The sequence below is a fragment of the Mandrillus leucophaeus genome, unplaced genomic scaffold (genome assembly GCF_000951045.1).
Source record: "Mandrillus leucophaeus isolate KB7577 unplaced genomic scaffold, Mleu.le_1.0 Scaffold249, whole genome shotgun sequence".
Taxonomy (NCBI): Eukaryota; Metazoa; Chordata; class Mammalia; order Primates; family Cercopithecidae; genus Mandrillus; species Mandrillus leucophaeus.
Window position 1 is genome coordinate 2,722,432 of NW_012102576.1, and position 14,349 is coordinate 2,736,780.

Genomic DNA, 14,349 nt, shown 5'->3' on the forward strand with positions numbered 1-14,349 from the left:
TGACTAAATCTCATCACCATTTGACTAAATTTTATCACCGTTTGATTAAATCTCATCACTGTTTGACTAAATCTCATCACCATTTGACTAAATTTCATCACTGCGGGGGGTTGTGGCAACAACAGTGTGTGTTTATAATTTGTTTTCATTTCACTTCTGCGATGCCTTAGATTGAAAGTTGTATTAAGAAAGAACCTTAAGCATAAGGAATCTAAGTTATGTTTGCACATATTTAAATAACATTGGGTGAGCAATCACAAATCACAGGACTCCACACTTTTTCTTCTTTCCAAGGGAATGTACACATGACTTGAATTGGAGAAATCCTGAACTGCAGCAAACCCATCTCCTTGAGGACAATGACACTGGCTTAGGCAGTCAAAAACCAAAGGTGGCCGAGTGCAGAGCAGGGCCAGGTGATGATGCTGTCACAATACCCCACGCAAACCACATGGACTCCGCTTGTCACCTGGGAGGGCTGTCTTAGATGCCCTACAGCCTTACCAGCTCTCGAACTTTAGTAACAGGTCTTGATGAAAGACAAAAGCAAACAGTTAGGTTTTCTTGCAAGTAATAGCAGACCATTTGTATTTGGCAAGAAGTCACAAGACTGCATTATGGAACACTGTCACCACATGCAGGAGAGCCACCAAGCCCTCAGTCTGTGAGGTCGTGGTGCTTCCTCTGCATGGTGGCTTCGTCCAAGGCACTGGCAGATGAAATGCTGGAATGGAGGAGGGGCCTCGGGCATACTCCTGCCCACCCCTGTGTGTGCCACCAGGTCATCTTCTATGAGCCCTGAGTCAGGCCAGTCACTTCCTCTCTCCAATGGAGAGCTCGTGAGCTAATGATAAGGCCATTTTTGACAAGACAAACTTAAACAAGAAGTCACAGCATACACACTGATGTGCACATCTCTATGGAGTTTATGAACTTGTACCAGACACATGTGTCAAAAAAGCCAGTGTGAAAGTGACTTGCATGAAATCGCATCCTAAACCAAGGGTGACAGGTTTGAGGGCAGCTGTCAGAGGACACTGCATGCCAAGCTGGTGCTGCAGATGTGGCCAGGGCACGTGTGGGATGGAGGAGAGGTGTTCCTGCTGTTTTCCACCTTTCCAAAGGAGAGAGTTCACAGAGGCTGCTCTCAGCTACTTAGCAGAGCACAAGCCTCTGCTGACCACAGGAAGATGGTTCTTCCTTTCTTCTTTTCTGAAAACACATTCACCATGTATATGTAAACATTTACTAATGTTTAAATTAAACACGATCGTTGTATTTAAGGGTGAAGATCAGTGAGACTTTTATGTGGCCGGCAGGTTGTTTTGATGACGTGTCTGCCAGAAGGTTCTCTGAAGCCCCCTGAGCTGTGTCTCCACTCTGCTTCAACTCCTTGTTGCTCTAAGAGTCAGCCCCACTCTAACTGCTGCACGTAGGATGCACAGCACAGCAGGGCGGCTTAAGCCACGTCCACGTGATGCCATGCAACACATCTGTACTGGGCATCTGTGTAAAATGCACGGTGAATTTCATCATATGCCTTGATTGCAGAATAAGCAAGATACACTGACTTTATGCTCAATGTCCAAGTTTTTAAACAATGCTATCTTCAACCCTGAAAGGGTTCTGTCCTATTCCGGCAAGTAGGTATCAGCTGGGCCACCTAAAACACCAGCAATCATGTGATATTCCAAGCCGACTCCTGGGACAGGTGACAGAATCAATGTCTCCCTCATCCAGTGGAAAGTGAGCTGCAGCCGGATGATCTGGGGTGTGGGACGCAGCCCCAGGAAATGTGAGTGGCTGAGGCTGAGGAGCATCTGTCGACTGTGGACTTGTGGATCTGTCACTTGTAGTTCCCTTTGTGAGTGCAGTGGCTGAATTCCAGGTGTGTGTGAATGTGGCAAAGTGACCGATCTGTGGATTTGTAAGATATGTCAAGATTGATTGGGAAAACTTTGTTCTATTTTTTATATACCTATCTGACCTAATTCTAGAATGCCCTTCAGACCTGCTCCCTCCCTTCCTGAACGGAAGATCAAAGCCATCACTATGGATCTCCTAATTGCTGAAACCAAAGATCACATTTTCAGCCATTTTAACCTATGACTAATTATGGGCCCCTGGCATCTCAGGGACACTGCATGTGTTTCCTCGGGATGTGCCCTAACAGCTTGTGGTGCTGTGTGATCAGTTTTCTCCCCGCCCCTCTCTGTAGACTCACCTTTTCCAATAGACCCACGAGTGCTGGTATTCCCAGGTTCTATTCTTGGGTCTCTACAAGATTCCTGAGTGGTGCTGGTCCCTGCCATGCCTGTGTCCAGCCTGACGGGCCTGCATGCCTCTAGTGTTGGAAGGAAGCTGTGCCACTGCGAATACAGTGGTGTGTGCTCACTGTGCTGCGTGAGGCTAGATGCTTTATGGATACACATTCTCTCATTTAATCCTGGGGGAGGTAATGTTATCCTTTCAGACATACGTGCAGATTCAAGGTGGCTGTCATGCCCATGCCCTGTGCTAACAAGCGGTAGACACTGAGTCAAGACCTCTTGCCCTACGCCAGTTGCCCAGCCACAGCGGTCCTCAAAGCTGTGTCTTTCTCCTCTGCTTGTGTCCTCCCCTGCATTTCCTAAGGTCATGGTGGTAAAATCTGAACCCAACTCAAGTCAGAAGCCTAGAAGTTGTCCCAAGGCCCTCCTCTGTCACCTCCTACCCTCCCCCAGTTTCAAAGGCTCAGAGCTTCTCTAGAATTTCTAAACTGTATCACTCTCCTTGTGTCTCCAAGAAGAGACCGGAGGACTCTTATCTAAGGAAACTGAAAAAGCTAAGGATTCTAAGATCAGGACTTCCCCAAGGACCCCATGACTGACAAGACAGCTGAAGACCCAATCAGGCAGGCAGGCTTTCGGCCACTTTTTTAAAGCCCAGCTCCTACACGAGACCAGGCATTCAAGAATCACCAGGCATTGCACAAGAAAAACTGAAAATGAAAACAGACCGAAACAACCAAATAAACAGAAAAAGAAACTTGGAAAAAATAGTGTCTACAAAGGACACTATGAAATAACAAAATAAAACTACTGACACAATTTCCTCAGAGACAGAAGACAAAGTGTTGCAGCCATGAAACAAAGACTTTCCAACAAAAAAGGAACAGTCTGGGCTTTCAGAATTTAAAAACAGCAAAATTAAAGAATTAATAGAAGGGATGAAAGATAAAGTTGAGAAACCTTCCCAGAAAGTAGGGCAAAATGACAGATATTAGGAGAGAAAATATAAGATCATTACAGGACTATGATATAGTGTATGACCTCTGAGACAGGGAACAGAACAGATAAAATGGAAGGCAGAAAATCATCAAAGAAATCATTCAAGAAAACTTTTCCAGATCTGAAAGAAATGAATTAGCTTTATGGCACTGCTACCTTTGCAGACAGGAGCACTGACAATGGGAGGTGAGGCTTGAGGGCTCTGGGGGCTGGGCCTCCCCCATGGGATCCTCTACTGGAAGCACCAAAAGGCTAGACAGGCAGGTGCCCCAGGACCACAAGGCAGCCATGCCTGGGTCTTTTCGAGAGGAAGCTCACCCATCCCGAGTGGGGGAAACATGTTCCTTGCCACAGGTCAGAGTCACAAACTCAAGTCTGTAGATGGGAAATGACAGAGATGAGTTGGCAAATAAAATACATGGAAAGTTGAAGTAAATGCAGTGAAATCTCAGTAATGCAAAATCTTGAAGTTGAAGCTTCTAATATTGGGAAAAGATGGAAAGAGCTGCGTCTTTTAAGTGGAGAATTGGATGAGGGGGGTAGGAAGCTCACTGACAGAGGCACCACACCAAAAGCAGCTTCTACTGTGGAGGGAGGCTCAGCAGAAAGAGGCAAGACAGACGGATTCTGGAAGAAGATTCCAGAAAATTATAAAAAGGCCACCTGGGAAGAAGTCAGATGCCCTTCCACCCATTTTCCTCCTCCCATTGATGCTAAGGATGGGACAGAAACTGTGGCAAAGACACTACTTGCACTTTTTGCTCAGGCAGGACAGTTTGATTGGACATTCTCTACAATAATGAAGCTAACAGTCAAAGATGAACTGAGGCAATCACACTGATATCTGGTCAGGCCAATTTAAGTTGCTAGGACATGTGTTCTGTGATGAAGGACTGAGGGGCTACACTGAAAATTCTACAGAGTGCCCAGCATGGTAGGTAAAAACAAATCCACACCAAGGTCTCTCATCACAAAATTTCACAAATAGGGACAAAGAGAGGCCCTTATAAACATCCAGGGAGAAAATATGGGTACAGACAAGCATCGACAACCAGAAAAGCATCAGATGCCTGCCTGAAACACTGGAAGTGGGGAGACAATGAGGCAATGTCTTCAAAATTCTAAGAAATTATTTCCAACCTAGAATTCTACAACCAGGTAAACTTTTAATTAAATATGAAGGTATAATAAAGACATTTTCAGACCTGCAAGGCCTCAAAAAACATATTCCCTATTCTCCTCTTCTCTCAGGATAAGGAAATAAATCAAGAAAGAGGATTGTATGGGACTCAGTGCCCCAATCCCAGAGAGAGGGATGACAGCCACAGCTCACAAGGCAGGGCTGGGCCAGTGAGCAGAAGATATGTCGAGAAGATGAAATTGACAGGATGCCTAATATGTAGGTGTACTGTGTACTGAAATGAGATTTCTGTAACTGAGAACTGAAATTATGATAAATGTATAGAAAACTAAATAAACTCACAGGAAAAAACAAGAATCTAGGGAAAACAAGTGATAAGTGAAAAAGTAAAAGTAACTAATTATTTGGTTTAGCTGTGAACAGTGATTTCATGGAAATAGTAATATAAACTAACTAAAATTAAAAACATTCGAGAGAACTGGGAAACGCAGTGAGATGAGAGGCAAGAGAGGAAATCCTTTGATGTCCATACTGAGTGCTAGATAGGTAATCCCTACAACAGAAAATAAAGAAATAGCAATAGGAATATTATTTAGAAGTACACAGATTATTAGGAAATAATCATCTGAAAAGCTGAAAGTATAAGTAGGTGTTTCTGGGAAACACAGAATAATTTCTAAATTATTCTGCTTTTAAAAACAGCCTATAGAACTATTTGACTCTCTAAACTATGTGAATGTTTTACTTTGAAAAAAATTAAACCTCAAATTAAAAAAAAGTAGGCTGGGAAATCAAGCTAATGAATTATTGTAGGAGACAATGTTGAAACAAATGACATCTTTATACACTGTGAACTCAATAATGTAGATTAGTCAGTTGTTTCTTATGCATTTGTCTTTCAAATCATATAGAAAATAAAAAGTGCAGTTCTAAACCAAAATTATAATAATGCTAGCTTTTAAAATTCCCCATATATTTATCTCTACTGGAGATTTTTTACTGTTTCATGTGGCACTTGGGAACCAGGCATCAAGTTACTGTCTAGGGCCCTTTAATTTTAACCTGAGGGATTTCCCTTTGGCATTTCTTGCACAGCAAGTCTAGTGGTAATGAACTCCCTCAGCTTATGTTTATTTGGGAGTGGTTCCTTCATTTTTGAAGGATAGTTTTGCCAGACAGACAATTCTCAGTTGACAGTGTTTTTTCTTTCGGCATTTTAAATGTATCTACCTATTGTGCTCTGTCCTCCAAAGTTTCTGATAAAATGGCAATAATTCTATTGAAGGTCCCTTGTAATCTATCTGATTGGTAACTTCTCACTCTCAGGATTGTCTTTGGCTCTCAATGGTTTGGCTATAATGTGTCTCGGTATGAGTCTCTTTCCAAGTTTATCCTAGCTGGAGTTTGTTGAGTTTCTTGGATTTGCAGATTTATGTCTTTTATCAAATAGGAGAAGTTTTCAGAATTATTTATTCTATTTCTCTCTCTCTTCCCCTTCTGAGACTCCTGAAATGTGTGTGTTGGTCCACTTGCTGTTTCCCAGGTTCCTTAAGCTCTGTTCACGTTTCTTCATTCTTCATTCCATTTCTCAGGCTCAATAATTTTCCTGTTTTCAAGTTTGCTGATCCTTTATTGTCTGCTCAAATCTGCTTCTGAACTCCTCTGGTGAATTTTCATTTCAGTTACTGTTCTTTTCAGATCTAGAATTTCTTTTTGGATCCTATTTGTAATTTATCCTTATTGAGTCCATTTTCAATGGACTTTGTCCATGTTTTCTTTAAGCATCTTTAAGATAGCTGTTTCAAAGTCTTGTCCACTAAGTCTGACATCTAGGCTTCTTCACAAATATTTACTGCCATTTATTTTTTGTTTTGTTCGAATGGGCTATACTTTCCTGTTTCTTGTATGCCATGTAATTTTCTTTATCGCTGAAAAACAGACATTTGAATCTTATAACGTTGTACCTCTGGAAATCAGATAATCCTCCTCCCCTTGGGTTTGCTTTTTGTTAAAGGGTGCCTCTGTGGTGAAGACCAGCCTGAGGAAAAAACGTCTCAGTTCTTCTTAGTTTTTTTCTGAACCTGCCACTCCCCTGGCCATGTGCTGGAGCTTTCTAAATTTTCTCTTATATATGGTTGCTCTTGAATGTCCTGATCCTTAAATGCCTGACTCCCCCAAAAAGCAAAAACAAATCAATAGAAACTCACCAGTGTCCCTCCATTAGATCCCATGAAGATGCTTTAGCCAGGGTCCTTATTGCTCATCCTGGCTCCAGCAAACTGCACCAGGAATGTGTGCATGACTGTCTACCATGCACTTGGGAACCAGGCATCCAAAACTGATGGAAACTAACCACAACTTACCAGGCAAGCTTCCCATTAGAGGCTGCAAGTTGTCAAGTAGACTCCCGAGTTCCAAAATACTTACTTTGGTTAGTTTCTGCCAGTGCCATTTTTGTCTAGGTGAGGATACAGATCCCTGGTGCTTCCAGGTCTGCCATCTTCTCTGACATCATTCCCCTCCCATGAATTTCTTAAGGTAACACTTCTATTTGTAAAAGTAATTTTGGTTTTGATTTCCTCAATACACATTTTTAAATGATGAGTTAATTTCTAAGTGGAAAAATTTTTGCTTTTTATCCTTTTGTTGTTGATTTCTCATTCTATTTTTCTTTTCTTCTTCTTGTTTTTTTTTTAAAGAGTCTTGCTCTGTCACCCAGGCTGCAGTGCAGTGGCGCAATCTTGGCTGACTACAACCTCCACCTCCCAGGTTCAAGCGATTCTCCTGCCTCAGCCTTCTGAATAGCTGGGACAACAGGCGCCCACCACCATGTCCAGCTAATTTTTGTATTTTTAGTAGAGACAGGGTTTCTCCATGTTGGCCAGGCTGGTCTCGAACCCCTGACCTCAGGTGATCCACCCACCTCAGCCTCCCAAAGTGCTGGGATTACAAGTGTGAGCCACCGCTCCCGGTCTCTATTTTCTTAAGGGCAGAAAATAGGCTTGTGTTATTTCAGTAAATTGGCTTTTCAGTATTTTGACTGCGGTTTACTTTGGGGTCTACTACATGGTTAAATTTTGTGAACTGTCCATCTGTGTTTGAGAATATTAATAAAAAGGTATCTATTTGTTCTGTATATTTCTATTAGAATAAGCTTGTTTACTTACTCAAATGTATGTCATTTCTTTTGGTTTTATGAAATCTTGATTTCTGAGAGTGAAATGCATGTTAAGTGTCCTACTACTGAGTCTATTTCTCCTTGTATTTTGCTTGTAATTTTCATTTATTATGCCAGATGCATGAGGATGATAGCTTTAAGACTTTCCTTTTATTATTTACTTTTCTTCTTTTAATGTGCACACTTAACATTTCAGCATACATAAACTTACATTTTTCCAAAAAATCCAGATTTAATAAAAATTTGTGTCCTTTCTAAGCAAGGTAAGAAATTTAGTATGCTTTTTTCTTTTTATCTCATTGCCCTCATTCATCTCTTTCCTTGAAATAATATGGAAATTTAGTCTCCAATTGTTCGGCTTCTTTGCTTTGGGTTAATAGTTGCTTAGCAATGACTGAAATTTTACTAACTTCTGTACTCAACATTGTTTCTCATTGCCCATGTATTCCTGTTAGATGTGCTCATTTTGCTATCCAGTTTCTCTTGGAAAGGATCTATGGGTCAAAGAATTTCTGATTCCTGAAAATGTGTTAATTTTTCCTCTTAGTGTAGAATGCTAATTTGGCTGACCTTAGGATTCTGGGCTCAACATTATTTTTCTATAAAGAAACATGATGTGGCCGCTGGAGTGAGAAGCAGGTTGCAGAGGTTTTCTGTAAGATGGGATGGACAGCATGGAGGGGACACCGCTGATGACTCAGGGACAAGGGGCTGTCTGAGCAGCTGAGGGACCCTGGGTTCACAGCTGGAGAGATGGCCTTAAGTAGGAGCAGAGTGAGCTCATCCATGTGGGTAGGTTAAAAAGTGGATACTTCCTTCCTCTGTTGTGGATTTGTCTATTTCTACTGGTATTCTGTTTATGAATTCTGACTTGATGATGCAGATGCTTGAAGGGTAGCAAATATGGGTGTGAGAACTTACAGAAAGCAAAGTTGTCACCTGTGACTGAGGACAGGAGAAGTGCTGGAGGGTTGAGCAGAGGACACGAACCAACCATCTGAAGAGCGGGGGGAAGTGGGGAATGGCCACCGGGCAGCACCCAGGGCTCACTGGATTTAAGGTGGGACCAGTAATGATGACTGTGGAATTTTCTCTAGCCACATTCTAAAAGCAGAGTTGGATTTAACAGAGGTGTGTGGTTTTATCACATAGACACAATAAAATAAGAGAGGCAAAGTAGTGTATACAAGAAAGTCACTTCCATTACTGGCCACGGAAGTCAGCAGATAGGGGAGGACAGGTGAAGAAGGGACCAGGGCCGATGACGGGCACTTGGCTGCAGTGTGCTGGGTCAATGGACCCAGCTCCTGTCTGACTGAGGAATCACCGTGTGCCAGAGGTAACGAGCTGTGTGGCTGGAGAGTGCTGGGGACTGAGACTGTGAAGGAGTTGAGTTACTGGTAATGACAAGGCCAAAGGTGGGGAACAAGATCACTGGGAGGGGACATCAAGAAACTGAGATCAGGGCACCGGAAGGATCAGCTACAGGATACTAAGGCTGCCAGAAACTATTACAAGAGTCATACTGGGAAGAGTGACAGCCAGGAACCCGAAGGCCAACAAGGAGGACTGGTGGGTGGCAGGGTTGGATGATGAGATTCCAAGTTTGTTGCTTTAATGGAGAAGGGGAAATGGTCTGTGCAGAAGACTATTTTCCAAAAACGGCCATAGTAATACTTCTGGTCTCACATGATTTCCTGGGACTCTGTCCTGCTCAGTCAAGAGGAAGCAGCTACTTCATCTCCATCTGAATTTGGACTTTTTTTTTTTTTTGGTCTGCCTTGATGAACAGGATATGGTAGAAGAGATGTTGAATGCTGTGACTTCGGAGGCTGGGCTATGAAGAGTAACATGGTTTCTACCTGGCTCTTTAGCCTTTGGGATGCTTGTGTTCAGAATCCAGTTACCATCCAGTTATCAGTTAACCAGTCTTCAGGACCAATGAGAGGCTCACATGGAGAGACAAAAGCCTCATCTAAGAGCCAGCATCAGCCAGATACAAGCAAGAACGAATATGTGTCCGACTCCAGGTCTTCCAGCCAAGCCCAGACATGGGAGCCAGGACAGGTGATGCCTGCCATGCCTTGCCTGGACTCAACGCCCAGAATCCATAAGCACAGTGAATGGGTGTTCTGCACCACTACATGCTGAAGCGACTACAACAGCCTGGAAACAGGCCAAGAATGTGAGGGGCATCGGCTCTATGCACCAAGGTATGGGGGAAACGCCAGCTTTCTGTGAGCAGGAAGGTGAAGGGAACGGTCAAAGACAGGGTGGGTGACGGTAGATTTACGTGGAGTTTCAGGAGTCAGTGAAAGACCACAGAGCCGTGGCCATGGTGGCAGCAGGGAGATGTTTCTGGGGCAGGCTCACCATTCCCCACATCCACATGCTGAAATGTCTTACAAAGAATCAAAGAAATGTGAAAGTATATTAATTATGAGTAATAAACATATTTTGCTTTACTTTCAATTTGATACATGGAAATTTCATCATAAGACTTGACTGCAGTGTTAACTTACATATTGGAATGACAAAAAATTCAGTTCTCTGGTTTTTCAAGTGTAATGAAGATTATATTAACTTAATGGCTTAAATAAGGCTTGTTAACCAAACACAAATATTTCATTGACAAACTAGAATTTAGGTATTATGAAGGAGAAAACAATTTTCAGAGATGCCCACTCTCTTAGTCTAAGGGATGAGGAATTTATTTCAAAGTTATACAAATGCAAAGAAATAGATCTAGAAGCAGCAGGGTTTCAAATAAGCAAAGATGGAAGAAATAGCAAGTTAATGTTTACTGACATGGGGAAATCCTCACAAGAGCAATGAAAAAAATCTATTTCCAAAGCTAGCAAAAATGTGGGTCCTACAAGACTTGCATGGAAAATAATTAGATGTAAATGTCCTTAAGAAGAAACTGAAGGGAGTGGTTAGGGTATTTAAAATGTAAGAAATACAAATGTCATAAAATACCCAGAGGCCGTGTCCCTTTTTAGTAAACGCTCAGGATTTTAAGGAAAGATGACGCTTTGGAGCTCTGTGCCTTTGGCCTGTTGGTCAAGGTAATTCGTCAACTGCAGGCACACAAACGGGCCTGCAAGCACGTTCAGGGGCTTATTTTGTTTTTAAAGAGCAACAACCAGAAGGAAGTGTCTTCAGGTGACAGAAGTGAGCACTCCTAAGGACCCTGGGCACCTTCAGAGCCACAGCGTGGCCCAGCGGGACGGGGGGTCACACCAGCTTTTCCTCTCCTTTCTCAGGTGGAGAGAGACATGAGTTCGAGGTTTCTGGAAGACGGCCTCCCACAGAGGGCTGGCTTTCTAACTCCTCATCTGAATCTTTCCTATCATCAACACCCTGGTCATTCCTTTCGCCACAGGTACAGCTCCGTACAATCTGGGGCTTAAAATTTCAATTCTTGGATGACCTGAAGATTCTTCCATGAAAAGGATTACTCTGAACTTAATTTTTTTAAAAAAACAAAAGCCTCCAATGCTTAGAGATAAAGAGGAACAAACGTGCCATTCACTTGCGGCATCATAAACCAGGCCTGCTGGCAGCACAGCCGCCGGCTGCTCTCAGCATGTTCTCTGTGGATTTCCTGTGTGACTGCATGGAGGGCCAGGCCTGTCCTCACAGGCACTGCCACTGAAAATCCTGAGCCAGGCCCTGGCAAAATGAAATGAAAGGGATGACTCCACAGAAACAGACACAGGAGTCACACACATGCTGTCATGCCTCCCAGGCAGAACCCTCCAGGCAGAATTAACTCTTCCACCAGAAAGGTGGGAAGTTAGTTGTTACTTTTCTGTTCAAACACTTCTCAGGACCAAGAGCACACATAGTTGGAAACTTATGTTTGATTAGAATTTCTGATTAGAAAAGAATTTCTGAAATATGCCCAGCTTCACTTTCTGGGGTTTTGGTTCCTCATGGTCCACTCATGTCTGAAAACATTCAATGGGAAATCCATTTTAACTTGCTCGCCATTGTGAGTAGTGTGATGAAACTTCGTACCTCCTGCTCTGTCATGCCCGGGACATGAATCAGCCCCGCATCCAGCTTCTCCGACCATGAGTCACTTAGTGGTGGTCTTGGTTTTCAGATAGCAAGAAGGGTGATTACAGTATGATATTTTGAGAGAGATCACATTCACGTAACTTTTATTAGTTATTGACTGCTGTTAATCTCTTACTGTTCCTTGTTAAGCTTTGCCACAGTATGTACGTAGAGGAAAAAGCCACGTGTATACATATATGTAGGGTTCCACACATACTATCCACAGTCTCAGGCATCCACTGAGGGTCTTGGGGTGTCTCTCCCACAGATAAGGGAGGACTACTGTATAGTGTTTTCTGACTTTCTAATAACAGGAGACAATCCCTCATAATCTAGTGTTGTTAATAAAAAATTAGAATACAACAGATCCCCATTTATTTTAAAATGAAATTAGCTAGGCATCATATATATGAATGAAAGATCAGAATGAAATACACGAAGATATTAACAATGATTGTTTTGGGCCACAGAATCAGGCACAAGCTCGGGAGAGAAGCCAACAAAAGCTCTTCTGCATGATGGGCGGAGGCACCACTGAAAAAGCATCTTTCCTTCTTCATGCAAGCGAGGCCCGGCTCCCACAGGCATGGTCTCCTTGCAGCTGCGACAGCAGAGGAGGGCGCTGGCAGGGCTCTGCGTCCAGGTGTGCCTCTTTTTCTCTCCATGCTCTTTCTGGAGGAAGCAAGCGTGTCTCGAAACCAAGTTGACTCGGCACCAGGTCAGCAGGATTCAATATCTGAGTCCTGTTTACTTTGGTACGTGATACGGAAGATTTATGTTATAAAGGCAGACGTGACTGATTTCTTCTGGAGATGCGGGTGGTGAACTTACCTGGAGGACGGCTAGTACCTTCTCCACTGGTCATGCTCATACTGTCTGCTTCCTGCAGTAAACAGACATGAAAACCAAAGTAAGAATACATCTCTCTCAATACACAAACAAGAACGCTGCACATTTCTAAGTATGAACAAAGATGCTGAGCTGTATTTGGAGGACAGAGCTTCATCCTCTTTACAGTTGTGGCCACATGCCATTAAAACTGTGTTCCATAATTATTCCATTAAAGTGGAAGCAATTAATTAAGAGGTTCGTGGAAGGAAACAATGTCGAAGTTGTTCCTCTTCACACCAGCTCCATCCATCTGCGGGATTTCTAGGCATTTACTATTGCTGACGACGTTTGGAAATGGAAATTCACATGCAGATGGCTCACCGTGGACGTTCTGCCAACACAGAAAAGCCCACGTGCAGCTCTTTCTGTGGCTGGCCCAGACTTCCCTTCTCCAGTCCCAGCGTGGGTGGCCACTGTCTGCCTTTCTGACAGACAGGGAACGTTGGGAAGAGACTCGGGGCGGAACCTCCCTCCTCGTAGTAGAAACAGTGACAGTTTTTCACATTTTAAAAATAACACTTTTCTTCCAGAGTTCCCTGCTCTATCTTCTGGTGTATGACAGCGTGAGCCTTCACTTGCAGTGACTGGGGACGGTCTCCACGACTCTCCTCCGACCCACTCCTGCCGTGGGCAGTCTGGGTCTCTCACACTCCCCCCAAAAGTGTGGGCTCCGGCAGAAGGTGTGAAAGGAGAGGGTTACAGCCACAGTGAGGTTTCCAGACCCTTGTTACCTCTGCCCCCACCCTTGTTATCACAGATGATCACAGGCAGTTTTACAGCAGGCCTCCTACAGAATCACCACAGAGAAGTGACAATCTGGAAAGTCACAGGCAAATTGTAGCTATGGACTGTGGAATTTAACACATCATCTCTTGCCAGCTGGGCTGAGCAACAGCAAGGAAGAGGTTAAAGCCTTCTCACTTGAGCAGCCTTTGTTCTCGGGGCAGCTGCCTGCACTGAGCTCTGAGGCCTTTGAAGTGGACCAGAGAGTTCAGGCTCCCCAGGACCCCACTACCTGTCCACACACTCAGGCCCCGGAAACTTGACAACCTTTTGGCAGTGACTGAATACTTTCATGATGAGGCATTTTTAGTGTTATTACTAACACAAGGAATTTTACCTATCAATTGCCCTGGAAACAGTGACAACTTTCTACTTGAACTACTTTAATGTCTCCAAGAAATACCAAAAGAGGAGTTCAAGGTAGGCAAAACCCAGGAAGAAATGTGTTGCCCCAAAGTCACTCACAGTAATTACAAGTGAAAAAATGGATTACTTGGTCTGAAAAGCACATTCCAGTATGTGTATAACATACCCTTTACACTGGAATCTCTGAAATGAGAATACACACAGGCACCCCGATGTCATTTCTGTAACTACGTCTGCATGGAAGGCAGAATGCAAATGAAACGTAGCACCCTTGCTTCTATTTTGCAAGAACCGCTTAATTTCTCCTGCTCTTATTCCTAAACTCTTAAATCTGGCATTCGGCATTTAACATCTCCATTCTGCCTTTAAGCTGAGAGTCTCCTAGGGCTACTTTCTGGCCCCAAACCACATGCATCACCACTCTTTGATTTCTGTGTTACTGTTACGATCTACTCCAATAAAGCAGAGATCTTTGTCAAAGACCTATTTATGAAACTAGGGCACGGCCTTGAAGTGGTGTTAGGCTCCAGCTGCTGAGGTCATTACAGTTTTATTGTTTCTAAGTGACCAGAACAGAAGTGGTAAAACGTGCTTCCCTAGGCCTTGCACCCAGACTGACAAACATTCCTTCAGGTGCCCAATAGTTCCTGAAATTC

The 14,349-nt window shown here is 43.4% G+C and overlaps 1 protein-coding gene across 2 annotated transcripts in view; it reads right to left on the minus strand.

The window, feature by feature from the left end:
* Window positions 1-10,025: 10,025 nt before the first annotated feature.
* FAM120B (family with sequence similarity 120B) overlaps window positions 10,026-14,349 on the minus strand; it is a 96,129-nt gene continuing 91,805 nt past the window's right edge. Inside the window, exons 8-9 of one of the 2 annotated variants that reach the window (XM_011983395.1) lie at window positions 12,485-12,536; window positions 10,026-12,325 (exon numbers count right to left, since the gene is read on the minus strand). In XM_011983395.1, coding sequence (XP_011838785.1) covers window positions 12,496-12,536 — 41 coding nt within the window. In that variant the 3' untranslated portion in view covers window positions 10,026-12,325; window positions 12,485-12,495. The remainder of the gene's footprint in view (window positions 12,326-12,484; window positions 12,537-14,349) is intronic. The other variant, XM_011983394.1, reaches the window with a different exon arrangement.